Genomic DNA, 27,674 nt, shown 5'->3' with positions numbered 1-27,674 from the left:
TCCACGGCCAAGAGAATTCAGGGAAACGGAGTCCCCAACAGAGCACGCTGATACACTTGTATGCATTGCTTAAACTTACACATTGCCTTTGATTTAAGCCAGCCTTTTTGTCACGTTAATGTGGATTAAGCACTGGTTCAGTTTATATAATTTGTGTGACATCTAGCATGTGGTTTTAGCAGGTGGTGACCTTATCCTTTGAGGTAGACACTTGCCCACCTGAAATGCTAATCCACTTACCTATTTTGGTTGTCACTGGTAGGATCAGCCCTTTTATTTGTTAGCAGCGATGCGCAGGTCCAGCTCAAACTGCCAAGCCAGTCCTCTATTAACTGGAAAACAAACAACCCAAGACCAGTTTCCACCTATTTGGGCCTCTTCAGTTCTTTTGAAAAGTCTAACCTTGTTGAATAGTATAACCTTGCCATGACCCTTGAGTAGATGCGACTGGCCATGGCCCTGGAAGAAAACAAGCTAGTACTGGAAATTCAGAAACTGGCTTTGCAGCAAAAGGCAAGTTCAAGACCTGCAAGGACCATAAGAGAAGAAGGTAGCAGGAAGGGTGAGGTGAAGACAAGGGGGTCTCACATCCCTCATTTACCCAAAGATGTGCTTCCATTCTTTTTTTACAACGTTGGCAAGTGGTTCCTTTCTTATGAGATGACACTACAGATGTGCAAGGCAGATCAAGACCACCACAGAGAGCTGTTGTGCAGGGTGGTGCCTATAGAGGGGACCGATATCTAAGCTAATGGCTGAAGATGTATCACATTCATACTCACACATGAAGGTGTTTTAGTGCATACATTTGGTCTAAAACCTGAACATTAAAGGAAGACATTCCAGTCTCTGTGCAAAGAACTACAACAGACATGAGCGGATGGTTTCTGTCCTTTAGATGTGGACCAGCACCTAGGGGAAACGAAGCTGACTGGCCCCAGATAGCTTGGTGAGGCAGATGATGATTGGGTAAGCACTCAAATGTCTAAACAGTCCTGGGGGTTGATCCCAGGAAGAGGGTCTAGGCCAGCACCAGGGAAATTAGGGCAGTAACAAGTCTCAAAAAGAAAATTCTTGAGGGCTCCAAACATCTGAAAAGGGCAGTGAGTCTCAACCCACTTCTTAGGTAGGCAAATGGTAACTCAGAAGGTATGAAACCCTTTGAGAGGGGTAGGTACTTTGACTGCCAGTAGCCAGGAAACTGATCATGCCCCTAGAGGAAGCCCAACACAAGTGGCCACTCCACAGGAATGTCTAGCATAGCTTTGGGGAAGGATAACCCAGTAGAGGCCCTGGTAGCCCTGAAGGTAAGCTGGTGATCTCAGACAGTACTAGAAAGACCTTTCACAGGGTCATTGTCAATGGGGTCACTGTCACTGCTCTGCTGGATACCTGCACCAGCCACACCAACGTGCTGCAAAAACTGGATTACCCAGATCCATATCTGCCAGGACTGGTTTGCAGGGTCAGACATGTCCATAGGGGGAATCTGTCTGTCCCTTGGCCCTGGTAACCTTACCGAGTCCATGAGTCATGGGAGGGGTACTTGCCCAGATGAGAAAGGAGTTGGGAAGGGCGGTCAGCCATGGTGTTCCAAAAACACAGGTTTCTCAGAGTACTGTCCCGAGGGGTAGGCTACAGTGGCCCTGAATAGGAGTAAGGGAGAGGAGGTGGATGCCGTCTACGGTGAAGAAACCAGAGGGCCAGGGGTTCCCTTCGTTGACAGAAGAGGACCCAAAACTTGCACTGGTGATGCCACTTCTATCCTTGAGGTGCTGTCTAGACTGTTACAGCAATAGGAGACAGGGGACCTGGCGAAACAGACTCCTACAAAAGAAATACACCATTCTGTGATCAGTGTGCCCTTAACCATTGAGGTGATTACATACAAAGGAATAAACAGAAGCAACTGCCTATCAGACTTTGTTTTTGGACTGCCACCTGTCTCTAAACATAAGTATTATTTCACACAAAAAATAATACTCAAAAACATTTTCAGAAATCATTTCTATAATCAATAAAAAAGATTTTAGTGTTTTATTGAAAATTGACAAAATAATTTACTCTGACTGCAATTATTTCTTGTGAAATATACCAAGAATAACACTTTAAATATTAGACTAAGCTCTAAGTTCTTTTTAAACTTTTAATATACTATTACAAATAGTACAGAATGTTTTGAATGAAATAATTTGGTTTAAGAAAACAGTAAAAAATAGAAAACAACTAAGGGAAGGTGCTGGACACTGGGAGCGGGCAGATTTACTTTCCCAACTTGGCCCTCTGCCAAATCAGGGAAGGTACTTGATACTGGTGCAGAGGAGAGATTTACTTTTTCTAACTCTGCCCTTTGCCAACTCGGGAAAGTGCAGTACACTGGTGGGGGGGGGGCAGATTTGCAATTCTCCAGTAAATTCAATGCCAAATCATGGAAGGTGCTAGAAACAGGTAAGGGACAGATTTACTTTTACCAACTCCGCCCTGTGCCAACTCACTGAACGTGTTGGACACTGGAAAACTGGCAGAGTTACTACTCCAACCCCACCTTGTGCCAACTCTGGAAGGTATTGGACACGGGTGAAAGGGACAGATTCACTATTCCTGACTCCACCCTGTGCCAACTAGGGGAATGTGCTGGTCAGTGGTTTGGGGCAGATTTGCTATTCCCTACTCCTTCCTGTGTCAACTCAGGGAAGGTGCCAAACACTGGTAGAGATCAGATTTACTGTTCCCAACTCCTCTATGTGCCAACTCATGGAAGGTGCCAAATACTGCTAGGCGGCAGATTTACTGTTTTCAACTCTGCCCTGTGCCAACTCGGAGAAGATGTTGGACACTGGCAGGGGTGCAGATTCACTATTCCTAACTCCACCCTGTGCCAACTCAGGGATGGTGCTGGATACTGGTAGGGGAGCAGATTTACAGCATTCTATTAATAAAAACCTTTATCAAATCCAACCTTGACAAGGAATCAACCTTCACATCAAAGACCAAAACACTAAACCATCACATATTCTGCCTCACAAAAGGTTCCCAAAATAGCATTTTTTCCAGTTCAAATTAGGGAAATAACTACCATTATTGTCTTCTTTAAAGCAAATTAAAATCCAACTTGTTTTCTTTCAATACAAAAAATAATTTAAATGTAGAACATAACTTTTCTTTTTACAGAATTAATTAGCATATTTTAAAAATCTGTAAAACTTTTTAACATTCTAATTTCAACCATTTCAGAAAAGCAACATCCTAAATATGAAAGAAAAGCAACTTGAATACTGAAAAAAGTATCCATCATAACAAGTTTCTCAAACAAACACCAGTACTCCAGTCCAAGAGGTAATCTTTGTCACTTTCATTGCAAAACAAAAAGATAATGATATTCTTTTCTATTAAGTGGAAAATAAATACCGTGAACGTATTTTCTACAACAGAATTATAACAACTAAAAATATTTCTTTCTTTAGTTCAAAAAGAAAAAAATAACCACATTCTTACAAACTTTGCACAGGATAAAGAAAAACATGTAAAACATTTTCAATGCATAATAAGAGCTTACTTTCTTTTTTTCTGTCCTTCAGCTTATTAACTTGGAAAAGGCAAAGAAAGGTGCATACATCCATTCTAGGAGAAGAAATAGCCCCTTTATTGTAAGGAGAGGCTTACCGAGTCCATGAGTCATTGGAGGTTTCTGGTCTACTTCTCGTTGCAGAACTGTTACACTTGAGGGGTCATTACGACCATGGCGGTCTTGAGACCGACCGAGTCACTGTGGCGGTCGGACCGCTGCCAATGTGGCGATCCAACAGCCACATTCCAACCGTGGTGGTAGCACTGCCACAGGAGGGACTGGCGGTGCTGGTGGTCCTAATCCACTCAGGCAGTGCTGGGGATTACGAGTCCCTTCTCCACCGCCATGTAACTGCTAGCAGAGACAGGGTGCAGGGGGCCCTGCACTGCCCATGCACTTGGCATGGGCAGCGGTACTCCTGGCCAGCCCCGTTGTGATGTTCACTGTCTGCTTTGCAGACAGAAAACATCGTGCCCGGTGCTGGTGCTCCCTACGCACTACAGCATTGCCGCTGGCTCTATTATGAGCCAGCATCAGTGTTGTAGACCATTTACCGCTGGGTCAGTGGGCGGAAACACCCTTTTCGCCCGTTGACCCAGCGGGAAACTCCTAATAGGACCCACGTGAAGGCGGCCGCACTTGTGGCAACCTGACCGTCTGCACTTCAGTGGACGGCCTTTTCCATCCGCCGAAGTACTAATCGACCCCTTGCTGCCTTAGAGATGGAAGTAAGAGAAAATACAACACATGCAAATACCCAAACTCAAGGATGTTTTTTTTTCATTTTTCCCAGGCATAATGGAATAAAATAAAAAAAAATCCGTAGCTGAGGATTATGGGCCTCATTTTGAGTTTGGCAGACAGAATAGCCCATCCGCCAAACTCCCGACAGGGTGGCAACCTGACATAGTGGCAACCACCCCACCAGACCTATTAGGTGTTTCTCGCTAGGATGATGGGTGGACACCAAGGTTTCTGCCTAGCGGGAAACAGGCAGCAATATTGTTTCTGGCTTGAAATCGAGCTGGCAGCAATGCTGTCACCTGCAGGGTACATCAGCACCTTCACAATGTTCACTGTCTGCACAGCAGACAGTGAACATTGCCATGGTGGTGGGCAGGAGTACCCCTGAACTGACCATGCCAAGTGCATGGGAAGGGCAGGGGCTCCCCTGTGGCCCCCTGCACCTGTTCTCTGACAGCCTTTCCATTGCAGTGAAACCGCTGTGAAAAGGCTGGTGGAGAACAAAGCCTCCACCCGCCATCAGCCCATCGGGATCACTGTTCCTGGCAGAGACGGAGGAACCCTGGCAGTCTGACCACCAGGGTCTTAATGTGGCAGTCGGACTGCCACATCAGTGGCTGTCTTCACTGCCACCACGACCGCCAGCCAAGTAATGAGGCCCTATATGTCAAACAGTAAACTACAATTCAAACTTAGAAAACTAACAGCTTTATGTTTTGTGCCTCCTGATTGTGTGTATCGCATTACATCAGTTATACAATCTGACTTTATTTTACACAAAATGAAAAAACACTGCTACCCCTTTTAAATTATTTTGAAGTAACAGGGATTGGCCATCTAAGCAGGTTGGGTCATGGAAGGAAACCACACTTTCCAAATGAATGGTGGAACGGCCATTTGAACTGCTTACAGAGAGGTCCAAAAACAAACAATTCCCTTTAGAGATGGCATAACGTCATTAACAGTCCAATAAACATCACCCCAAACTCAATTTTAAAAAAGGAAACAGGTTTTCAGAGATTGAGACAGGCACAATCTTTAACAAGTAGTCTGAATCTTTAACTATCCAAAAAAAGAAAAGAAATGTCTGAAAGACTACTGACCAACATCCAACCGTTTTCTATGTTGTGAGGTTAACTTTACTTGGAAAACATTCCTTACATTCTACCCTATTGATCTGACTAATCTTTAACATGCATGGCCATCCTGCTTTTACTAAGCATTTTTATTAAATTAGTATTTTCTAAATTGGCCTTAAAATGTAAATATATATTTCTTAAATATCCTCCTTGTAGAAGTCTTCTTTCTTCAACTCTTTGTGATTGTTGTGTGGTGCAGCCACTAATAGTCTTTGGTAATCCAATAATCCAGTTCATGTAAATACTGCCAAACCTCAAAAAATAAGTTATACATTGTAAAAGCTCAAAACTAATTTTACTACATGTACGAGGATGGCTGTTATAAACACCAGACTGCGCGGGTTTTTCTTGATTTAGTAGGTTTGATTTATTGGTTTGATAGGTATTATATAGGGAACAGACATAGATGGTTGTTATGTTCTGGTAGGTTGTGGCGTCTTCTCCTTCTGGATTATAACTCGCGTCCTCTTCTTCTTTTCTCCCTCCCAGGACCTCGCGGGAAGCGTGTGGAAAGAGAACAACATAGAACTGGTAAGTGTGGGGTTGTGGGTTACTTTTTTTTTTTATTTCTTCTCTCTCTTTTCTTCTCTTCTCTATTTACCTTTCTCCTGTCTTTTCTTCTTGATTTACTTATTCTTCCCTGGTTTTCTTTTGGGTCTGTTCTATTGCTTTCCTCGCTGTCTTTTCTTTCTTTTCCTGTCGTTCGGATACTAGAGACTTCCTATCTTTCCTGTTTTCCCTTTTCGACTCTTTGGATTTATGTTATATGTTAGCATACATATTTAACTCTCTTCCCTGTCTTTATCCTTCTCTCTCTTCCGTCTTTTTTCTTCTCCTCAGTGCTCCCCGTGCCGTGCCCTTTTGTTTTCCCTTCCTCCCAGTGCTCCCCGTGCCGTGCCCCTTTGTTTTCCCTTCCTCGCCCTTTCCCGCACCTCCCGCCCGCTTCCCCTTGTACCGCACCCCGTACCTGGAGAGGCCACGCTTCTCCTGAAGCGTGGCGGCTCCTTCGCACAGCTCCCCGGGGTCAGCGGACGTCTTCAAGGGTTTCTGTTGGCTCCGATTCCGGCGGCGTTCCGCTCCTCCAAGGAGCAGCTTCTTCCTTTCTGATCTCGGCGTCTTCTTCAGTCGTCTGTTCTTCTGTGTCCAGGAACTCCGGTGCCTTCCAGCTCCTATTCCCGGCGCGCTCCCCTGCAAGGGGAGGAAGCCGTCTTTTAAATCCCCTCAGGTCCCGCGGTGTTGTCAGGCATCCAATGCCAGCGCTGCTATCCTGGGTTACTTCCGGTGCGACAAAGGTAGAGTCAGCACAAGTCCGGGGAAAGTGTGGGTCGGATCGGAAAGACCCATCACAAACACTCCCCCTAGAGAGCGTCTGCAGATGACGCTCTGGAACGGGATGCCGGGAGAGAAAAACCGCATTGACCATGGCCCGGCCTGGAGAATGTAGCACCTGGAAAGAAAAAGGTTGCAGAGAAAGAAACCATCTCAGGATTCTAGGATTGGTATCCTTATTGCGAGCGAGCCAGGTGAGAGGAGCGTGATCAGTCATGAGGGAAAAGGGGCGGCCACTGAGATAATAACGGAGGGACTCAATGGCCCACTTAATGGCCAGACACTCTTTCTCAATGGTCGGATAGTGCAATTCCCAGGGAAGAAGCTTTCTACTTATGTATAAGATAGGACGGGTAGTACCATCAGGTTGTGGTTGAGACAACACAGCCCCTAACCCCACTCCGGAAGCATCCGTTTGTAAATAGAACGGGCTACTGAAGTCAGGACAACATAAAATGGGGTCAGTAGATAGGGCATTCTTGAGTTGAATAAAGCTACGCATACAAGGCTCAGACAGCGAAGTAAAGGTTTTCGGGGATGTGTTTTTCTGTAGGTTAGTAAGGGGCTCGGCAATGGTAGAAAACCCGGGTATAAACCGTCTGTAGTACCCGACGAGACCTAGAAAGGCACGTGCGTCTTTTTTTGACAAGGGAATTGGGATATGTTGGATAGCCTCCACTTTCTCTACTTGGGGACGGACCTGCCCCTGTCCTAAGATGTATCCCAGATATCGTATAGACGTACATCCCAGTTTACATTTTTCTGGATTGGCGGTCAAGTGGGCTTCTCGTAATGCCTGTAAGACTGCTGCTAGGAGTTGGAGGTGGTCGGACCATGTTTCACTAAATATCACAATGTCATCTAAGTATGCTGCCGCATACCTGAAATGGGGTCGTAAGACCATGTCCATTAATCTCTGAAAGGTGGCGGGGGCTCTATGTAACCCAAATGGTAATACGGTAAATTGATATAACCCGGAAGGTGCTGCAAAGGCGTTTTTTTCTCGGTCTGTTTTGGTTAGAGGGATCTGCCAATACCCTTTTGTTAGCTCTAGGGTAGACATGAACTTGGCGTGACCTATCCTGTCTATTAATTCATCTATGCGTGGCATAGGATATGCATCGAAATAAGTAAGCTCGTTGACTCTTCGGTAGTCTACACAAAATCTGGTAGTCCCATCCTGCTTAGGTACCAACACCACCGGAGAACACCAGGGACTATTGGATGGTTCAATAATACCTGTCCGTAACATGTTTTGAACTTCTTGTTCCATTACCGCTTTCTTGGCCTCAGGGATTCTGTAGGGTCTTTGTCTTGCTATTGCCTCACTTTTTGTACGGATGCTATGTTCAGTTAAGGTAGTGTGACCGGGTTGTTGGGAAAAAACATCTGTATAAGATTTAACCATCTGTGAGAGGGACTTTTTATAGGGGTCCAACAAGTTGGAGTTGATTTGAGGTATGTCTACCTCTGGGTTTTGGGCGGGGTAAAAGGAGGGATATGGTATGTTGCCCTTATGATCGGTTGTGATATGTTGGATTTTCTGTATGTCTTCTGTCTCCTGCCATTTTTTTAACAGATTGATGTGATAAATCTGGTCTCGATGAGGTCTGTGGGGAAGGGCCAATCTATATGTTGTGGGTTAATCCGTTCTATTACTTCATAGGGTCCTTGCCATCGGGCCAATAATGTATTCTCGCTACTGGGAGGAGGATCAGCGTCTTGTCCCCAACATCAAGAGTACGAAGTACACTTCTAGTATCATGATATTTCTTCTGTGTTTCCTGAGCTTCTCGGAGGTTATCATGGGCCCTATCCCAAACTGACTGTAAGTTCTCTCTTAATTCTTTAGTGTAAGTCAGGAGATCCTTTGTTTCCTCATCTGTCTCTTCCCACTGTTCTAGTAACATGTCTAGGAGAGTGCGAGGGGTTCGGCCAAATAAAAGTTCATAGGGGCTATGTCCAAGGGATGATTGAGTGTGGGTACGTATTGCGTATAGAACAAGGGGTAACTTTTTTTCCCAATCCTTTCCGTCCTCCGCAACACTTTTCCTAAGCAACGACTTAATAGTACGATTATAGCGTTCCACCAGACCGTCGGTTTGGGGGTGGTAAACGGAGGTCCTAATTTGTTTTATTCCCAATGATTTACAGACCTCCCCCATAAGTCGGGACATGAATGAGGTGCCTTGATCAGTCAAGATCTCTTTAGGGAACCCGACCCGTGAAAAGAACTCAATCATAGCCTGAGCAGCTACCTTGGTGTGCATACTCGGGAGGGGCATTGCCTCAGGGTATCGGGTGGCATAGTCAACTAGTACGAGGATATATTGTCTCCCTCGACTAGATGGAGTGAGGGGACCAATAATGTCCATTCCCACCTGAGAGAAAGGGGTTTCTATGATAGGGAGGGGCTGTAACGGGGCTGGGGGTTGTGTGACTGGATTATATAGCTGGCATTTCTGACAACTTTGACAGAACCTACGTATCTCCCCGTATATTCCGGGCCAGTAAAATCATTTAAGGACCGCCTCTTCAGTCTTATCCCGTCCGAGATGCCCTTCCCCTGCTCCCCCATGTGCTATCTGCAGCACCTGCAATCGATGGCTGTTAGGGACTACTAATTGTCGTTGTGGATTGTCACCCACCTGGGGTTTCCTATACAACAGATTATTATGAATGAGAAATGAGGGTCCTGCTCCTGTGCCCTCATTACTAAGTGCTTTTTCCCACGCATTTTTCAATGTGGGATCCTCTCTCTGATTCTGTCTAAAGTCGCTCACTACGGTATATACCTTTCCTGTGACTTCTGGTTCATCACTGTTCCCACAGTTCTCTTCCCAGTGTAATTGTCTCTGATTTCTTTTCTGTCTTCTACTTAAGTGGGGTTTGACAGGACGAGTTTCGGCTATCTCCGTATCATAGGGTATTTCTTCCCACCATTTCCTCATGGTGTGTTCCTCCCCAGCTTTACTCAACAATCGTGTGAAGGCTGTATAATCAGTCCCAATGATAATGTCTTCTTCGAGATGCGGTGACACCCTGACCCTGAGAGGTTCCTCCTCGCCCCTCCACTGAAACTTGATCATAGCGACAGGATAATAGGATTGGTCTCCATGGACACAGGCGATTAACACATGGGCCTGGGGCACGGTTTGTCTTGGGCTCACCAGATCTTGTCTTATCACACTCTGACTGCAACCCGAATCAACCAGAGCTACTTTCTCCTGCCCGTTCAAAAGGATGGGTAGAGTATATGTGAGTTTGGTCTCCCCGGCCCAGAATACCCTTCCTTTAGTGACCCCGATTTCCATTGGCTCTTCTACATCCTTTTTTTGTGGACAGAACCGTGCAATGTGACCCCATTCCGAGCAATTATAACATTGAGGTCCATTTGTGGGATATGAGGCTGGATTTGGAATGGGTATACAAATTCGTTCTGGTTCGTGAGAAGTCAGAGGGCAAGGAAGTAGTACCTTTCCCACTCCTGGGCACATAGAGGCTGGTACAGGGTTCCTGCTGGGATTGGCTTTAAAATCTGGGCTCCTGTGAAAGGCACATGCCAACTCAATGGCCGTTTCATTGCTTAACTCGGGATGTTGGCGAACCCAGTTCCTTGTGGAAGACGGTAGGGCATCCAGGAATTGTTCCAGTACTACGACATCGAACATCTCTTCCCGGGTTTTTTCTGTGGGTCGCAGCCATTGTCCCGCAGCATGTTGAACCCGGTAATATAAAGTGCGAGGGCTCTCCTGAACCATCCATTTCATGTGTCTGAAATTATGTCGATAACTTTCGCTGTCCAGGCCCACTCTTTCCAGTATGGTCTTTTTAATGTCTTTATACGGTAGGGTACCCGTAGGATTTATGGCCTGATAGGTTGCCTGTAATTGTTCGGTCAAGAGAGGAGCAATATATTGACCCCATTTATCTTCGGGCCAATTGGCTGAGCTGGCCACCCTCTCAAAATTAAGAAAGAAAGAGTCAGGATCCTCCTGTTCTTGATATTTTTGGAGTACACTGCTGGGTACATTGGGATGTACCTTTGTGTGAGCAATGGTTTCTGTTAACTTACTCAGGGCAGTTTTGTGGACGAGTTGATTGTTGGCCATAATTTTGGCCTGACTCTTAAGCGCGGTTTGCAGTGCATCTCTCTCCTCTTTAGCCTCCTTCATTTGTTGCTCCCACATCAAATGAAGATGTTGTTGCCCTTCTGCGAGTTGTGAGATGACATCGGCCATAGTCGGTTTTTCCTCCATCATCCCACTTCTGACACCACTTTGTACGAGGATGGCTGTTATAAACACCAGACTGCGCTGGTTTTTCTTGATTTAGTAGGTTTGATTTATTGGTTTGATAGGTATTATATAGGGAACAGACATAGATGGTTGTTATGTTCTGGTAGGTTGTGGCGTCTTCTCCTTCTGGATTATAACTCGCGTCCTCTTCTTCTTTTCTCCCTCCCAGGACCTCGCGGGAAGCGTGTGGAAAGAGAAGAACATAGAACTGGTAAGTGTGGGGTTGTGGGTTACTTTTTTTAAAAATTTCTTCTCTCTCTTTTCTTCTCTTCTCTATTTACCTTTCTCCTGTCTTTTCATCTTGATTTACTTATTCTTCCCTGGTTTTCTTTTGGGTCTGTTCTATTGCTTTCCTCGCTGTCTTTTCTTTCTTTTCCTGTCGTTCGGATACTAGAGACTTCCTTTCTTTCCTGTTTTCCCTTTTCGACTCTTTGGATTTATGTTATATGTTAACATACATATTTAACTCTCTTCCCTGTCTTTATCCTTCTCTCTCTCCCGTCTTTTTTCTTCTCCTCAGTGCTCCCCGTGCCGTGCCCCTTTGTTTTACCTTCCTCCCAGTGCTCCCCGTGCCGTGCCCCTTTGTTTTCCATTCCTCGCCCTTTCCCTTACCTCCCGCCTCCCGCCTGCTTCCCCTTGTACCGCACCCCGTACCTGGAGAGGCCACACTTCTCCTGAAGCGTGGCGGCTCCTTCGCACAGCTCCCCGGGGTCAGCGGACGTCTTCAAGGGTTTCTGTCGGCTCCGATTCCGGCGGCGTTCCGCTCCTCCAAGGAGCGGCTTCTTCCTTTCTGATCTCGGCGTCTTCTTCAGTCGTCTGTTCTTCTGTGTCCAGGAACTCCGGTGCCTCCCAGCTCCTATTTCCGGCGTGCTCCCCTGCAAGGGGAGGAAGCCGTCTTTTAAATCCCCTCAGGTCCCGCGGGTGTTGTCAGGCATCCAATGCCAGCGCTGTTATCCTGGGTTAATTCTGGTGCGACAAAGGTAGAGTCAGCACAAGTCCGGGGAAAGTGTGGGTCGGATCGGAAAGACCCATCACACTACACCTTTCAAGTTGTACCAAAAAAACCTTCCACTGCAATCCATAAAAACACAAAAAATAGTTTTTTAAAGTTTGCCCAAAAAACAACTTTTGTAAGCCCAAAAACATATTAATCCAGATCATTTAAAAGTTAGCGTCTCTTCTCCTTTTAATTATTGTCTTCCTCGTCAAAAGTTAATCACTGATGCAAGAACACAATGTAAACCTTTCAGAAGGAGTTGTTTTGTAGTTTTGTTTAGTAGCACTCTTTTTTACCTAGGTTTAAAAAGAAGCATTTCCAGTTTAATGACCTGTCTTTTTAAACTTGAAATAAAAAAAAAAATAACTACTGTCCCGTGTGTGCATAACTCAACCTGTATGGGGATGTAAAACTAGTTAAAAATATTTTTTTTTACATGTAAACGTCCTTTAACATCAATCTACGTCTTTCCCTCTCTCATTACAATAAAGTGCTTCAATTGATTGTTTTTCTTTTTTCAATATCAATTGTATCTGACTGCAGATCTTCTGGGCTCCCAATCTTGACTGGGACATTCTACCGACTATAGAAACAGATGCACAAAAAAGAATGTCAACCTGAAAAGTAAAAACTAAAAAAAGACAATTTCCTTAATTGAAGTCAATGGTAAAGCATGGGGAAAACATATTTGTGTTCATATTATATGTTTTAAATTCCCACTATATAATATTTAAAAACCTATACTTTTATGAATAAACACATTTTTAATATTTTTTTTGTTTGCCTCCTACTTTAAAAAAATATTTAACTTGACTTAATATTGATGTGTGTATTTATTGTTGTTTTTATTTTTTGAAATATAAAACGTATCAATAATGTTATTCCTAAATATTTTGTAAAATAATTACAAATGTTCAGTTTTTTAAAAATTATTCTTTCATAAATGTAAAAATATTTTTTATGTTTTTTAGGATGCTTTTTTAAACAAAAATTCATACCCAGACATAATTCACTTCCCTACCCAATACCCCTGTATCCCTTGCATCTCATCCCTAAAACATATTGGGGGTCATTCAAACCTTGGCGGACGGCGGAGGCCGTCCGCCAAGGTACCGCCGACAAATGACCGCACCGCGGTCAAAAGACCGCGGCGGCCATTCAAACATTTCCGCTGGGCCGGCGGGCGCTCTCCAAAAGAGCGCCCGCTGGCCCAGCGGAAATGCCCCTGCAACGAGGACGCCGGCTCAGAATTGAGCCGGTGTAGTTGCAGGGGTGCGACGGGTGCAGTTGCACCCGTCGCGTATTTCAGTGTCTGCAAAGCAGACACTGAAATACTTTGTGGGGCCCTCTTACGGGGGCCCCGCGGCACCCCCTACCGCCATCCTGTTCATGGCGGGTTTCCCGCCATGAACAGGATGGCGGTAGGGGGTGTCTGAATCCCCATGGCGGCGGAGCGCGCTCCGCCGCCATGGAGGATTCAATGGGGCAGCGGTAAACCGGCGGGAGACCGCCGGTTTACCCTTTCTGACCGCGGCTGAACCGCCGCGGTCAGAATGCCCTTGGGAGCACCGCCAGCCTGTTGGCGGTGCTCCCGTGGTCGGTGACCCTGGCGGTCACCGGCCGCCAGGGTCAGAATGACCCCATTATTCTTAATTTAAAAAAATATAGAAACAGTAATTTTAATAATTGTTTTTAGATAAATACTCAAGTTTTTAATTAACACCTGAGTACTAATACACTTCCACCTCCAGGACCCCTTTATCTCTTGCATGCCGTGCCCAAAAACGTATTATTCTTATTTTCAAACATTAAACTATATTATTTTTTTTAAAAAAGTAATTTTAAATATCTATATTTTTGAAAATAGATACCCAAGTTTTTAATTAACACCTGAGTGTTAATACACTTCTCCACCCAGTACCCCGAATCACTTACATCCTGTACCTAAAACGTATTATTCTTATTTTCAAACATTGAACTATACTACTTTTTGAAAACAAAATACATATTTATATATGTATATATATGTGTATATACATATATAGATACATATGTATGTATAAATATCTTTTCTTTATATATTTATTAGTATTTTTTCAACAAACAAGCATTAATCAACTTGCCCCGCACTTCCCTCCCCTGATCCCATACCCCTTTATCAGCTCCATTCCATGTACACTGTCCCGCTTGGATATTGTCATTCTGGGTCACTGCTGCCAGGTGCGTGACACAGCTCATGTCTTTTTATGCTCTAGTGATTCTGCTCCTCAGCTGCATCTGATTCCTCCGATGATGTGCCTTGTTCCCGGGATTCCGTTTTTGGGTCCTTAAGGCGATTGAGCAAGTGGTCCCAGTGCCGCGCCCCATCCACGTTCCCAGCCTGTTTTGCTACTTCTTGGGACAGGGCCTTCCTTCTGCCTCAACCCATCTGACTAGTGTGTCCCGCCATCTTGATGTATGTGGGCCTCTGGGATCCTTCCAGTGCATTATGAGCTCCCTTTTTGCCAAGATCAGTGCTAAATCAATGTATTTGGTTGTAATTCTCATCGGGTGGGGTCTGGGAAATCCTCCCAGCAGTGCCACCATTGGGGAAGACCGGAGCCCCCTGTTCGTCACTATTGTAATGTTATGTAAGACCTCATCCCAGTATTGTTTCAGTGCCCTACATTTCCATAGCATATGTATTAGTCCAGCCTCTTGCTCCGAGCACTGAGGGCATGCACTATTTGCATTGTTATACATCAATGCTATCTTTGCAGGGCTGAGGTATGCTCTGTGGTATATATATGAATTAATCAGCTTAAAGTGGGCATTTCTAGATACCTTATATACGTGTGTTGTGATTTTTCCCCATTATGAATCATCTATGGGTTCCTCAATGTCCTCCTGCCAAAGGGTCCTCAATCTTTCTAGGGGGAATAGTGTGTCTCTTTGTAATGTTTTGTAAAGTGTGGATACCACTTTCCTCTCTCCCCCTATTGTGCAGAGGGCTTGGCATCCAGCGTGTGTAAGAGGTTCCCTTGATCCCTGCTTCCAGTGTCGCTGTATTACTGCTGTGAGTGATCTATGCATGAGGAACATCCCTGGCGGGGCTCCAGAATGTGCCATCAGAGCTTTGTATGATATCAGCTCCCCATCCCTGAAGAGGTCCCCTATCACAGTGATGCCAAATGTCCCTAGTTTTGTAATTCCCGCAATAGATTTCCCCAAGGAAGCACGGTCAGGCTGGCCAATGGTAAGTTCGGTGAGTATGAGGATGTGGTTCTGGTGTGCTGCAAGCTGCGTTTCCAACAGTTGCTCATGACCCAGAGGTCCAGCGAGCCTGTCACCCGTTTCCGTCCAGGAGCCAGGAGTATCCCCGCAAGGGTTGCAGAGGTGGATCCCTTTGGGTGCCCTCCGGGTGTTTCCAGGAGTGCTGCATGCCATGCTTTAGCCAGCAATTGAAGCTGGCCTGCTAGGTAATATAACTCAATGTCCGGTGCTGCCAACCCCTCCTCCGTCGTGGGTCTATACATATATATATGAATGTATATATGTATATATATATATATATATATATATACATATATATATATATATACAATTCAAACAATACCAAAGCATTTTATTTAAAATCTGAGTAATAATATACTTCCCCACCAAAAACCCTTACATCTCTTGCATCCCATTCCTTAGAGTATATTATCAATCTTAATATAAAACATTACAACATTTTTTTTAAACAGTACTTTTAGATAGATAGTTAAAAAAATACTCAAGTATTTTAATTAATATTCCATCCCTAAAACGTATTGTTCATAATTTAAAAAATGTATTAAATTATGAAATCTAATTACAACTCGTATTAAATATTACATGTATAAATATAACAATTAATTGTATCTTGCTAACGTTTCTATAATTACTTATTTGTACTTACTGTTATCTGTGGTAAAGTCATGCATGGTAAAGGCAAACATGGTAAATTCACTTGCATGCTTAAACCATGCATGGTAAAGACATGTGTGGTAAAGACTGCTTTGTAAAGGCCTCCTTTTGTGAAGACTGCATTATAAAGGCTGTTTCACATCCAAAGGCCATATTTTTGGAGGGTTGGACACAAGTGTAATGCAGACCACACGTCATGCTCTGTGGCTAACCTAAACTCCACATGCCAGGGGCCCACACAGTTGAGGTGGGGGCATTAGGATTGTTCACACAGGCAGTTGTGTACATGGGCAGTTGGGCTCCGGGCCTAGCTGCAGACCAAAGGCCATGCGCAACAATGGTTGAACCATCAGGCAATTGGATGCAACATATGGGTTTGTAAATATCCGTAGTTGTGCATAACTGACAACGGACTAAATAATAAGTGAGGAAAGTGGAATGTGATGATGTGATGGAGTACAGAGTAAAGAAAGAAGTGAAAGAAAGAACTGAAAATATACCGGAAAACTATTTTTCTAAAAATGTCTTTTTCATTTGGGATTGTTGTCAATTACAGTTTCAAACAAAGGGCCTGATTACAATGTTAGCAGACGGGGTTACTCCATCACAAATGTGACGGGTAGCTAATCCTCCGTATTAAAATTCCATTATATCCTATGGAAATTGTAATACGGCGGATAGAATATCTGTCATGTTTGTGACGGAGTATTCCATCCACCAAGATTGTAATCTGGCAATTAGTTCTTTATTGATATATGGCACTCTTAATAAAACCTTAGAGGGTTTTGTAGGATCCCCACCCCAAAATTTTTTTTTAACACAATAAAGCAAGTGCAAGATAAAAAAGTGGACAAAAAATTCCAGAGAATGAATCAAAAGACAAAAACCTGGTGAGTCTGGTTGTGCTGGCCAATTGCAATAGAGCAATTGGTGCTTGAAATCTGAACTCAGCTCACGATCACAAACATATTCTACCATCATTGTGGCATTGTGGGTCCTGTTTCACACAGTGCCTGCATAGTGTTAGAGAAAGGTATGTTGCCAGATGCTGGCACAAGTGGTGCTGCTACAATGGGTGCAACGAGACTCATTTTGGAGGGGAGTGGCGCAGTTGGAACATTTTAAAGTGGCTGGCCAGGGAGGTTGTGACGGGAAAGATTATTTTTGCTTGCTTTCTTCAGTTGAGAAATATTATATCTGGACCTTCCATGCCTACTATCCCACCTAATTCATGCTGAATGGATTACATTCTATTCCTATGTTCAGAACACTCAGTTGTATATTGAGAAGTTGGTTTCCAGAAGGTGAACTTGATGGCACACTGTTTGGGAGAGAATTACATTACACTGAATGTAGGGAAGGAGTTATTTTGCCTTTGGAAGTAACACATTTATGATCCTTCACTACCTGCTGCCCTTATCCTCCCACAAAGCTAAGGGCCTCGTTATAAGTTTGGTGGTCTGTCAGCAAGACTACTGTGGTCATACAGACCGCCGTATTACAAGTTACACAGCCAAGGCCATCAAAAGACAGCCAAAATCTGCCAAGACTCTGGAGGGCGGGAAAAAAGAGATCCAACCACCAGCACCACCATCCTGTCAAATATCCACCCAATATATTACAAGCCACAAATCACAGTAGTGGTTCTTCCATGGCAGAAAACCAATGGTGGTGCGAATTGCAGTGGTTGGCAGTCACCACAGTAATACACAACATCTCATTGGAAAGTTTAAATTCCACATACCTGACACACATCCACACACCTGCCACACCTACAAGACTGGCAGGGATTCTCCACCTCCTCCCCCACAGTTCACATCATGGGAGAAGATCTTGGCCATCCTGCATCCTGAGGGCTTGACAGAAATACCTGGGGGAGTGGAGTTGTGTAAGTCACAACACTTATGATATCACCCAAAGGTTTTGTCTTGCATGCTCACTGATCAGCTTTTGATATCTTAAGTGCCAACTCACTCACCACCCCTGTGTCCAACTATCCGATTACCCGTCTGGCATCCCACATGTCAACTAAACTCACCTGGGGGCACAGTGTCTGTGTATGGCTGGGGTAGTACAGGGACTAACAGCACTACAACTCCCAGCAGGCACGGTTCCACCATTAAGAAAACCAGAACAGTGCACCTCATTGAAAATTGCTTTGCATGTCAACTAAACAGTCGACTAAACCCACCTGAATGCTCCCCAATTGTACAGTCTATGGCAATGACAGCAATACTATGGGCGTCTGCCAGTAAAATACCACCAACACACAGACAGAGCTGCGTCCTCTGCTAACCTGCCCCTTCTACCTCACATCACCTATTGAAATAGACTCACCTGGGAGGAGGGAGATACTAATATATGTAGTATGCTGTAATCTGACCCATATGGCCAGATAGATTGGTTACTCCCAATTTGATGGACAAGTCAGTTTCCACATTATATTGTGCAGCTGTCTGTTGACTCAATACTGAACTACTGCTATTTGGGAGGTAACCTTAAAAATTTAAAGCTACACAGTCCATGAACAAACATTTAATTTCCAAGCTACTCTGACATCCTGTAGCAAGGCGTATGATATAGGAATTTACTCTATTCCACATAGCTGTTCTCCAGATTTGAAAGCAGGTGTCACTACCATATCAGGGGATCAAGCAAAACCTCTCTATACATGGCTCAAAGCATATCTGCCTGTCAAAGTTTGATACCACATGTTGCATTACAATCTCTAAATGTCTGATCCACTTCTTCAACAGGTCTACTTGACATTGGGACCATGGAGAGGACACCTGAGACAGCCTGAGACAGTCACTTTTTCCCTGCATGAAGCCCTCAATGATTAAAACACCTCTGGATGTGTGGACAATGAGGATGACTCTGGCCCGTCTGGGATACCTGGTCGGTCCATAACTGTTAGCCTGTCCTTGCCCACATCAACTCTGCCCTGCCCTGTTGCATCGACATCCCAAACAACCATTCGTCCCTCAAACCTGTGTCCCTAGGACAATTTCTACTATCATTTGCCTCCCAGTACAAGTACTGGAGTCACAATTAGAAAACCCTGACAGTGAAGGACCTGCCACCACTGGTAGTGGCAAGGGCCAAGGTTGCAGGCATCAGGCATGTGGGGGTAGGGTGCGTGGGAGCGATGGTGTGGGCCAGCGGTCTGAGGCTGCTAGGGATATTTCTGGTCAGGACACCATCTCCCAAGTCTTGGGACCTTACCAACAGTCCCAAAGTGTGATGGGCCAGGTCAAGCAGCTACAAAGGGACAACTACTAGGAAGTAATGCAACAGTGGGAGGTCCTCAATTCCAAATTGGTCTCCCTAACAGGGGTGCTAAGAGACATCAACACCACCCTGAGCAGGGTCTGTCAACAACACCAAACCCCTTCCACTGGTCATGTAACATTAGCCCCTTCTACATCTGTGGCAGCCAGTCCAATTTTCACAGATAGCGGGACACTGGACTTGAGACTCCATGGGCCAGATTTAAAGTAAAGTAGAGCAGCGCAGTGCTGTGCCAAAATTGCCAGCGTTGCACTGCGTCACTTTAGAAATGCAGGGCTGAGCTGTATTTTACAAAACTGTGCACCTCTGCGTTTCCCCCTGCGCTGGTGCTAAATTTAGCTGCCAGCACCAACACAGGCATCCTTGCACGATGGTCTGTGTTGACGGGTGTGATTGTTAAAGTGCGGCAAGATATCCCTTCCTAAACAATCACTAATGGTTCTTTGGCACTTCTGTGTGTGCTGCACAATGCAGCACACACAGAAGTGCCAAAGCATAATTTTCAAGTGATTGTGTATGTGCAGGAGGAGACACCTTCCTGCACATAAACAATAATTTCTGGCATTTTGCTTTTTCTATGCATGCAGCAGAATGCAGCACACGTAGAAAAGGCAAAAAATGAGGAGGAATAAAAGTGTGCCTCCTCATCGCGCCCTGCTAACGCCACCCCTGGGGCGCTGCCTCAGGTTTCAGAAATTTCATAAATCTGAGGAATCATCAAAATGCAATGGGTGTTGCTGTGACACACCCACAGCAACACCCATTGCACGCCCCTTCCACGCACAGTGCTGCGTGATAAGGGGCCGTATTTACAAGGTGGCGCTAAGCCACAAAAAGTGGTTTAACGCCATCTTGTAAATACTACACTGTGCTTAGCGCCACAGGAGCGTCACAAAAAGTGATGCTCCTGTGGCGCTAGCGGGCTATAAATACGGCCCCACATGTGTAGCAGCTACCTTGATGATAACATCCACAATGACTGAATTCTTCACTGTTTGCACTTTATTGCCTTGATCCCATTTATTGTATTTTCCCGTGCACTTGTAAATAAATACAACTAAATCACAATAAATGTTTGAGCGTCATTTCAACTATTTTCAACAGTTAACTGAATTTTCTTGAATACATATAATACACTCAAACGTAGCAAATGTGGGAAGAGACAGGTCACATGTACGGTTGATTCTGGGTTCAATGCATGAACAATGATACAAGTGGACAATCATCAGTCCCCATTTATAGGACTGCACAGCACATAGGCTGACCACATTCCAATGAGCACACAGTGAAGTACATCTTCACAATTTAGTGTGTCAGCATACTTGTTAGTAACTAATATCCCACAGACCACTGAAGTTAGGGACATGTGAGACTTTGTTTATCCAAACTGGCAAATGGATTGGTGCAATTTGTCATCAGCTAAACCCTTATCACATACCCATACCATACGTACCAATGAACATGCCCCATAATACAGACCGAGGTCAATACAACTGTCCTCAGTAAGGGAACCTTCCACTTACCATGGTCAGGTATCTTTAGGCATGCTACTCACCTATGTCAGTCTTGACACACATGCACAGTGGCCTGCAATCAGGAAACACAGTGACAGCCACATACAAGTGAGATAGTACCATTATCCAACTAATGAGAAGGTTGAATGAATGGATTGCACAGGAAGACATTTATCATAGACACATGATCACACATACACCACCATTGGACTCACATATCATGGCAAATAGGTCTATTGTGTGGAACAGAACAAAGCCATCCCACTGTCCTGACAGCCGGGGTAAGGAACTCATGCACCACCAATATAATGTCAGACAGTACCTGGGTCAATCCATGTCCACTTCACATGTCAGACCAGCGAAACCCACCTGCCAGTGACACAATTCAGAATTGTCCACATGAGGATGGTATTGTGAAGAGATCTGGAAATACAATTTTTAAACATGGATTTTAAGTAGGTAAGGGTTTGAGTGACCTAGAAATATGTGTCCCAAATACAATGGTAACTTAAAATGTCCACTGACATAAAAGATCATCACAATAGTTTTAACTCCATTTACTATTTTGCATTAAAAGCTGGGCTAGATATTAAAAAGCAATGAGTAACATGTCTGATGGTCATAGAAAGACCCTTCTTAAACACCCATGACCCCACCACTACCTTACTGAGTCAATCAAATTACATAACAACACATACCTACAGTCAGGTGAAGTACTGACTGATGAGATCTGCACGGATATCTCCACCTTCATCCTTATCACTGTCATCCTCATTTGACATTTCTGCATTCTCACCCAGTAGAACTGCTGGCTCCCCCTCATCAGTGACGTATGGGATCTGATGCCTCAGGGCGAGGTTGTGGGGCATGCAGCAGGCCACAGTGGTCTGACACACTTAGGCGGGTGAGTAGAGGAGGGCTTCACCAGGATTATCAATGTAACAGAACCTTGCCTTCAGGAGACCAAAAGTCCGCTCCATGACACGCTGTGTCCTTCCATGGGCCTCATTGAAGCAGACATCACCTGGCGTGGTTGGGTACCTCATTGGTGTCAACAAGCAGGGACAGATTGGGTAGCCGGAGACTCCTGTATGGAATCATTACATGTGTGCAAACATAAATCTTGGACATCCTTACATTTGGCATCAGACATAGGATACCAACACACATGACGTAAGTGACTTACCAACCAGCCAGGCCCTCTCTGGGTAGTGTCATGTCATCAGCTCTGAGATGGCGCTGTTCCGCATGATGAAGGCATCATGGACTGAACCTGTGTACCGATTACATACTTGGGAAATGAAGAGGTCTGTCAAACAGACTACTTGGACTATAATGGAGTAGAAATTCTTCCAGTTCTGATATACCTGTTCATTGACATATGGGGGAACCAAGGCTACAAGGTCACCATCAATGACTCCCACTACATGTGTGATGTGTGCCAATCTATAAAATCTTACCTTCACATGAGCCAAATCCTCACGTTTTGGAAATCTGATGTAGCCATCCAGGCGTTTTAACAATGCAGAGAATACATCCTTCAAGACCAGACTGAGCATTTGCTGGGACATGCCTGCAATTAGGGCCACAGTTTTCTGAAAGGACCCTGTGGCTAGGAAATACAGCACTGAAATGACTTGTACAATGGGTGGTATCCTATTTGGATGACAAATGGCAGGCATCAGATCTGGCTCCAACTGATGGCAGAGATCAATTACTGTCTGCTTATCCAGGTGGTAGATCTGAATAACATGTCGACCCTCCATGGTCTGCAGGTCCACTAGTGGACGGTACACTGGAGGTTATCTGACCATTCTCATTCAATGGTATCTATGTGAGGGAAAATAAGACAGTATGTCTATCACTCATTGTGTCTCTTGTAAGTTTCTAAACATATGTCTCATATCATAATGTGACATGGCAAATGATACAGTAGGAACATGGTACGCAGAACAGACCAATGTTAATGATGTCAAATTAGTGGAATCTCATCCCCTTCCCTCAATTATGACATGGAAATGTAAACACATGATTCAGCGAGCCTGTGTTTTATGGCATCCAACTATGCATTGCATAAAAAAGCAAACAAAAAAACTATCTAGCCAATTACCAAGAGGGTGCTGACTCTGCCACTAAAGATACCTTACTTTTGTCTTATCACCATGACAACATGTCACTTCAATCTGGACATTCATACATGGAACACATTGCTGTCTATGGCGGTCTAGGGACAATGGCGATGTCTGTTGGCGGTGAGGGTCTCTTAAGTGGCAGATATGAACGTCATCTCATACTTCATCTCTCACTTGACTCCTGACACTGCTGCCAGCAAGACCTCTATGGCCTGAGCTGCTGTGTACTGCCTCGGGGAGCAATCAAGCCACATCCTACAGTTGATAGGGCCCCTGTCTTCTCACCCTAGGACCAGGGGAAGCTGGTGGAGGAGGTCCTACCCCTGTAAGGACAGCTCTATGGAGCACCAGAGGAGCAGGTAAATGCACCATGTGCACATATGTCTCATTAGCTAGACTATTCTTTAATATGCTAAGTAAAGGCTGATGGGCAATGTTACAGATGGTGTCCTCAAAGTCCTTTGTGTGCTAAAGTTGTGCAAGAATGGGCATGTACTAATGTTTGATGACAGTGTTAGAGTCCTGAGACATTGTGGAGAGTGTGTCATGTATGTTCCCTGAGCCACCTTGTGAAAGTTGCACATGCTCAGCAGACATATTATGCCAGACTTCGCCTGAGAATACTCTTCTTCATATGTGTTGGCTTTCTGGCCATATGTGATAACATGATAGCTAGTGCTGGAGATGCACGTTGCCTGCCTGTTTCCAGCTCACATATGCCCTCACTGTAAATGCTCATCTATCACTAGAGTGGATGTTTAGGACACTCTGTGTTTGGCTTGCCGAACTGACTTATAAATTACTGTGCTTGTTTTAGTGTGGTACATGTGGACATGACATTAGTTCTAGTCTTTGTCATCCATGCAGGGCAACGCCCATAAGAAGAAGGGGATTTGGCATGCCATTGCCAAGAAAGTGCAGACCCTGGGGCAGAGTGCCCACTGTAGAAAGAGGTGGGAGGACCTGTGACGCTGGGCCCAGAAGACTGCAGAGGCCCAGCTGGGGATGTCCTCCCAACGAGAACAGGGTGCCCGTCAGACCATGACCCTCCTAACGGCCAACATTTTGGCAGTGGCCTACCCTGAGTTGGATGGGGCGTTTGAAGGCAGCACATCAGCCACAAGGGAGTAAGTACAGACCTAACAAATGCCTGCCACTTTATCAGGTGAATGGGTGATGGAACATATGGTTAGCTCTGACAATATGTTACGTGTAAAGCGTCACAGATCTCATTTGAACACATAGATGTACAGAAGCCATCTATTTCACACAGGAGTGCACATCCAAATGTATTTTGAAACATGTCATTCAACTATGTTGTCCCCTCAGTACAATGAGTGTCATATATGTACCAATATACTGCTTTTTCTACCCTGTTGGTTGTCAGTTCCCACCAACAGGTCAATCCTCCCAATTTCATAATGGTAAGGTATGTGGATCCTTGCAGTCTCTGTCCTCTACAATGTCTCAAGATTCATGTCTATGTGCAAAAGAGAGTAAGACATAATCAAGTAATCTCTAGTTTTCTAAAGGTTTCTGACAAATGACAGCATCATGTGAGGCTGTGATGGCCATCTGGCATGTCACATGACGTACAAGGATAAAATCTTCACACTTGTAGCAAGATAATCCCCCTTGGTAAGTGTGGGATGTGCATAGACATTTATGATTTCTCATCAGAGTGGTCAATATGCATGTTGGATACCATTGAGGTATTGCAACATTTATATAGGCATTCATATAGGCACACATGAATTGCTATCAGAGGCATGAATGTAACCACCATGCTGATGTTCTGATAGTAGAAACTGGTCACACAGCTTTGTCCATAGGCATACTGCTATAGGTATGATATATAGGCAATGTTATCCTATTCAGAGCTATGACCCAGACAGTAATTTGTCAACATCATGTGTCAATGGAAAGGTTAAGAAATGACACAATATTGGTATTTGCTATGTGAACCTGATGTTGCTATGAAGAATATGGCTAATGAGGCTTGCCTGTTTTGTAGCTTATGTTTGCCATGACACCTATTTGGTGCAGTTGTGGAAGTTCAAATACACCTGTGAGTAGGTTGGTTAGTGTGTCCAGGCTGTTGGCTTGCATCATGGTTGGTGTACCTTTTATGTTAGCATCAGATATGCTTTGGCTCTAGAAATCCTCCACAGACAGATGTCAGGCATGCCATGTCTTATGTGTGGGTGTTGGTGTTAGTCAGTCAGTGGCCTACTGATGGACTAATTGCATAGTTAGCCAGGTCTGATTCTCACCTCCCTATACAGTCCATTTGATACATACACTTTATTGACAACTTGTTATTGTGTGTGGGACATTGGTCTGGGCTTACTTGGTCCTCACACTACTGATATTGTTCGATTTCTGGAGACCATTTTCCTATATGCCTTAGCCAACATTGTCTTGCCACTCATTGGTAAGTCACCATTGGTGCATGTGTGTGTGATGTGTTCTAACTCCATGAACAAAGTTTGACATGTCAAATCAAACCAAATCATTAACATTTATAAAGCGCGCTACTCACCCGTGCGGGTCTCAAGGGGGAAGGGGTTACTGCTGCTCGAAGAGCCAGGTCTTGAGAAGTCTCCGGAATGCAGAGTGGTCCTGGGTGGTCCTGAGGATGGTGGGGAGGGTGTCCCAAGTCTTGGCTGCCAGGTAGGAGAAGGACCTCCCACCTGCCGTGGAGCGGCGGATGCGAGGGACGGCGGCAAGCGCGAGGCTGGTGGAGTGGAGAAGACTGGTGGGAGTGTAGAAGCTGAGGCGACGGTTGAGGTATTCTGGTCCCTTGTTGTGGAGGGCTTTGTGTGCGTGGGTGAAGAGACGGAAGGTGATCCTTTTGCTGACGGGAAGCCAGTGCAGGTGACTCAGGTGTGCGGAGATGTGGCTGTTGCGGGGTATGTTGAGGATGAGGCGGGCGGAGGCATTTTGAATTTGTTGCAGACGTTTCTGGAGTTTAGCGGTGGTTCCAGCGTAAAGGGTGTTGCCGTAGTCCAGGCGGCTCGTGACGAGGGCGTGGGTCACGGTCTTTCTGGTGTCGGCAGGGAATCCAGCGGAAGATCTTTCGGAGCATGCGGAGGGTGAGGAAGCAGGAGGATGATAGGGCGTTGACTTGTTTGGTCTTGGCGAGAAGAGGGTCCAAGATGAAGCCGAGGTTGCGTGCGTGGTCTGAGGGGGTCGGTGCGGTGCCCAGGGCCGTGGGCCACCAGGAGTCGTCCCAGGCGGTCGGGGTGTTACCGAGGATGAAGACTTCCGTTTTGACATGTGTGACAATTTGAGGTGTTACATGTTGGCATGTGTCCATAATGTATGGCAGTCACTATGTGACACGAAGAAGATATGGCTTGTTTGCATAAGGCTTGCTTGCCTTTACTTTAAAACATGTGCCATTGCCTGGTACATAACATCAGGGTAAAGAATTTGTGTGTTAAATATGTGTTTTGGATTTGAAGAAAAGGATTTCACATTTCTGAAGTATTGCTTGATTGGTGCTTGTCTATGTTATTCTGGGTAGAGACCCTGTATCATGTAGCATAGTCACCTTGTAATGATATGGTCAGTGTGACTGGTCACCTTAAATCATGGTATTGTAGGTGTCTGTTGGGTAGCTTTGCTGGTGTGTCACAATGTAGATTTTGAGGGACATACATTATATACTGGCACTTCCTGAGGGTGTTACTGAACAGGATGTAATGAGACTTATGTGTAATGTATGATGGAAGTGTTATCTTGTGAATGTGATGACCCTACTTCACTATCTATTTTCAGCATCAGGGCCGGCAGGAGAAGGAGATGGGGCACAGCCATGTGGGAAATTTTCTGACCACGGGACCCCCAGTCATGACACCACAGACACCGAGGGACCCAGTGGCCCGGAGGGCGAAGGGAGTGTCAGGGGGGAGACCAGATCCACTACATCTTCTTCAGAATCTTCCTCCAGTGGCCACACCCTAGTGGTGGTAGACCCATCTGGGACCACCCAAGTACCATCCCTGTCCGCCACCCCCCTTTTTATCACCGCTGTCCCTTTAGCTCCCACCCACTTGGCTGTGCCTGCCCATCCAAGTGGGTGGGCGTCTCCTTTGACTCAGACACCTCTGCCCCAGCACCTATCAGCCCTGCTGCCTTCAGTGAGGAGGCTATTGACCTCCTGAGGTCTATCTCTGTGGGTCTGATGGCCATCATGAATGCCATCCAGGGACTGCCAAGTCAGATCCAACAGAGCAATGCATTCCTGAAGGGCATTCATGGTGCAATCTCTGGCCTATAGAGATAATTTCAGACTCTGGCCTCCACACTGACGGCAGCCAGTCACCCCTTGTCTACCGTCCCCCCTCCACCTTCCTCTTCCCAGTTCAAATCCCCCTTCCTCAACCCACCCAAAGCACACAAACAGACAGGCATGCATCCACCTCAACATCCAAGAGTAGGGCAGACAAACAAAAGCACCACAAGACACACCTCCGGTACGCACACAGACCACATCCACCTGCAGAGACAGCTACCGTCACAACCTGCCCTGACTCCCCAACCACCCCCAGCATCACAGACACAACACCTGACACACCTGCAGACACCACACCAACATTCAGTGAACCAGCCACCAGAGCTATCCTATCCACAGACACCACCCCAGTAGACCCTCAGAAATCCACCCCAATCACCACAACCACAGACACCACAACCACTGACATGCTTACATGCAGCACATCCACCATAT

General features: G+C 45.2%; 1 protein-coding gene and 1 long non-coding RNA gene across 2 annotated transcripts in view; one reads left to right on the top strand and one right to left on the bottom strand.

Annotated features, from left to right (window-relative positions):
- Positions 1-27,674, top strand: part of LOC138293383 (uncharacterized) — a 527,045-nt gene that overhangs the window by 335,517 nt on the left and 163,854 nt on the right. Inside the window, exons 2-3 of the long non-coding RNA XR_011202987.1 lie at positions 5,941-5,982; positions 11,248-11,289. This is a non-coding gene — a long non-coding RNA (uncharacterized lncRNA). The remainder of the gene's footprint in view (positions 1-5,940; positions 5,983-11,247; positions 11,290-27,674) is intronic.
- On the bottom strand, positions 6,395-10,453 carry LOC138293381 (uncharacterized). Its single transcript, XM_069232579.1, has 2 exons — positions 9,576-10,453; positions 6,395-6,898 (listed from the first exon to the last, which is right to left on the bottom strand). The coding sequence occupies exons 1-2, from the start codon at positions 10,449-10,451 to the stop codon at positions 6,476-6,478; spliced, it is 1,299 nt and encodes a 432-aa protein (XP_069088680.1). The 5' UTR covers positions 10,452-10,453; the 3' UTR covers positions 6,395-6,475.

Source organism: Pleurodeles waltl, chromosome 4_2 (genome assembly GCF_031143425.1).
Source record: "Pleurodeles waltl isolate 20211129_DDA chromosome 4_2, aPleWal1.hap1.20221129, whole genome shotgun sequence".
In the NCBI taxonomy this organism is placed as follows: domain Eukaryota; kingdom Metazoa; phylum Chordata; class Amphibia; order Caudata; family Salamandridae; genus Pleurodeles; species Pleurodeles waltl.
This window is presented reverse-complemented; position numbering and strand designations above follow the sequence as displayed.